The sequence below is a fragment of the Lolium perenne genome, chromosome 7 (assembly GCF_019359855.2).
Source record: "Lolium perenne isolate Kyuss_39 chromosome 7, Kyuss_2.0, whole genome shotgun sequence".
NCBI classification, from domain to species: domain Eukaryota; kingdom Viridiplantae; phylum Streptophyta; class Magnoliopsida; order Poales; family Poaceae; genus Lolium; species Lolium perenne.
The window spans coordinates 104,417,412-104,420,373 of NC_067250.2; the positions used below are offsets into that span (position 1 = coordinate 104,417,412).

The 2,962-nt window shown below is 51.5% G+C and overlaps 1 protein-coding gene across 1 annotated transcript; it reads left to right on the top strand.

Annotated features, from left to right (window-relative positions):
• The first annotated feature begins 1,895 nt into the window (after window positions 1-1,895).
• Window positions 1,896-2,708, top strand: LOC139833107 (chaperone protein dnaJ 11, chloroplastic-like). The gene has a single exon (XM_071823278.1). It carries the CDS (start codon window positions 2,033-2,035, stop codon window positions 2,441-2,443), a length of 411 nt encoding a protein of 136 aa, XP_071679379.1. The 5' UTR covers window positions 1,896-2,032; the 3' UTR covers window positions 2,444-2,708.
• The last annotated feature ends 254 nt before the right edge of the window (window positions 2,709-2,962 follow it).

Consider the following 2,962-nt stretch of genomic DNA (forward strand, 5'->3'; position numbering starts at 1 on the left):
CCCACCCCTCCAAATTGCCACCGCCATCGACAAATTTTTTGAGGCCTCCCGTCGATAAAACCGGCTTGCCGACGTAGGCCGCGTTTGGGTGTTTGTTTCTCTTTAGTCTTGCCAGCCATTTCCCATCGCGGGGTGCGCCGATCTCGCGTGTCGCGCTTGCTCGCAAGGTTTTCAAAAAAATAGGTGTTCGACAAAATGGTTGAGCCGGATTTTGCACCGCCGCGCCACCGTTCGGTGCAATCACTCAAATATTTCTTGATTTGCACGCTATGGATAGCGAGGATGAGATGATGATGTATTTTTTAATGGAGGAGGAAGTCAATGTTGCCACCGATGAAGATGGTCAGTTCATGATTCTCGCCATTCTTGTTCAACTTGAAAGGAGGATGAGGTGGCCCTTCCCAAACGTGGATGGTCAAAATGCGGGAGAAAGAAATTGAAGCCAATGCAGCGATTGGAAGGCAATGTCATGCTCTACACCGACTATTTTTCCGAGGATCCTACATACATGTCGAAGGATTTTTGTTGGCGATTTAGGATGCACAAGGAGTCAATAACATAGTGCATGGTGTGGGAGAGTTTGATACATACATCAAAATGAAGAGAGGTGAAGTCGGACTCCAGGCTTCTCATCACTTCAGAAATGCAGTGTGAAAATTAGGATTCTAGCGTATGGAGCTCCTTGATATCTGAATGATGAGTATCTACGGATGTTTGAATCCACTGCTTAGGAATCCATGTACATATTTTGATGGGCGGTGTGGTTGGAAAGTTTGGACCACACTATCTTAGAGGGCCAACCCAATAGGAGCCGACTCGTATCATGGCACAAAATGAAGCTATAGGATTTGCAGGAAGGAAGTGGAGTGGGTTTTTGGTGTGCTCGAAGCTCGGTTTGCCATTGTCGGGTATCCTGCTGTTACTTGGTCTCAGGAGGAAATGTGGGAGGTGATTAAATGTTGTGTGGTCTTGCACAACATGATCATCGAAAGTGAGCGCAAGAATCAACCAATGGATGATCATCCGTATTATGGTCAGGATCCTCTTGCCCATCTTGATAACGAGCTTCCTGCATATTTTACATATTTCCTCGCCATGTATACGAAAATTCAAGAAAGGGTATCCATGCGCAGCTTTAGAATGATCTTGTCGAGCATCTACGCAGGATGAAAGGTAAGAACTGAAAGTACTTATTTGTGTGGTACAAGTACTTATTTGTAAAACAATTTATTTGCATGCTAGACTGTTTATTTGTATCCTAGACTATTTATTTGTGCAGTATACTTGATTGAAATTGCAAAAAAAGAGTTAATCAACCCTCACCAATCGGCTAGGGATGTCGCTGGACACTGCCGTTCCCCAAAGATAGTATCCCAGGCCGGGCATCACAAACGGTTCGCACCGAACACCATTTGGAGCACCGGCTGGGATGCTCTCCCTTCCTGAAGCAAAAGTGGTGATAAAACGAGATAGAGTTCAGAGACACCGAGGCCGAGATATTTTTTTTTTGCCACAATTCGTGCTGGTACCACAGATCTTTGCTATTCCTGTGTGCTTACGTTAAACTGTGGTTGATCTGATCTGCTCAACGACTAAAGACGGTTGGATTTTAAAAACAGATGTTGACAGCGACGGCCTTGCTTCTAGATGCAAATCCGTGTGCTCTCCGCCGTACCAGGAGCAGTGAAGTCGACCGAAGCCGCGAATCTGCGGGCACCGCCGGCATCATTCCGATTCGACGTTGAGGAACATGGCCACATGACGCCGACGTGCACCTCGCTCAAGCCGACTTCCACATGGCAGATGACGACGATGCTGCCGCTGACTCACGCCCCAATCCAAACCTCTCGCAAGATACAAACCAGCGCGTTATAAAACCTACTAGCCCCGGAAGCCAACGATATTCCCAGCTCACTCTCAAGTCTCACCTGCATACTTCTTCCCCCACCGATTCTGCCACAGCACAGCCACGGCCTTGCGATTCATCCCTCCGTCTCCGCGCTTTCCTTTCCTCTCCTCTCCAGTCTCCACGATGATCTCCACGCCTCAAGCCCCGGCGGCCTCTCTGTTCGGCCGGGCCTCCTCCTGCTCCTCCCGAAGGGCCACGGTCCGCTGCGCGGTGGCCGTCGCGTCGGCTGCGCCGGCCGGAAGGCGCACGCTCTACGAAATGCTGGGGCTGCGCACCGGCGCGACGGGCGGCGAGATTAAGGCCGCGTACCGGCGCCTGGCGCGGGAGCTGCACCCGGACGTGGCCGGCGCGGCCGGCGACGACTTCATCCGGCTCCACGACGCGTACGCCACCCTCTCCGACCCGGACACCCGCGCGCGCTACGATCGCGAAGCTGTTGCCCAGGCCTACGCGCAGCCGCCCGCCTCCAGGACGTCGCCGCACAGTTTCTGGGGCCGGCCGCGCCGAACCTGGGAGACAGACCAGTGCTGGTAGTGGTACATCCGACCTCGCCTCGCCGCACCTCACTCCTTGGCCGCTGACCTGAGATATTTTTTTTCCAACGGTGACCACCCCATGCGTCTGTGTACATGTAACCATCGGCGTCCTCTCTTTTGCCGTTCTGAATGTGTAGTGATCTTCAGAAACAGTGAAACACGTCTAGGTATAGAATTAGACTTTGCAGATATGTAATATGCTAGCAGCAATGTGATCGATCCCAGGTTCAAAATTTGAAGAAACCGGACTTTGCTCTGCAAAATGTCTTCTTGCCTTCTGCCAGACGTATTCTCGCGGTTTCATGTTCATAATGCTTTCTTTCCGGCGACGGCGAGCCGTGCCGGCCGTCTTTGTTTTCTTGGCTATGGCTGGCAAAAGAGGATTGGGGACGACGTGCTATCGTGGGATCGGTGGGTCTTGTTTATTCGATGCAGCCAACGATTGCCACCTGGGTGCGTGAACTCAAATTTCCGCGTGAATATTCCATTCCTTGGATTGCGGGATCCAATGCCGTTT

Bases quoted from the DNA above. Each gene is read 5' to 3' on its own strand.
- LOC139833107 (XM_071823278.1), top strand. From the start codon at position 2,033: ATGATCTCCACGCCTCAAGCCCCGGCGGCCTCTCTGTTCGGCCGGGCC.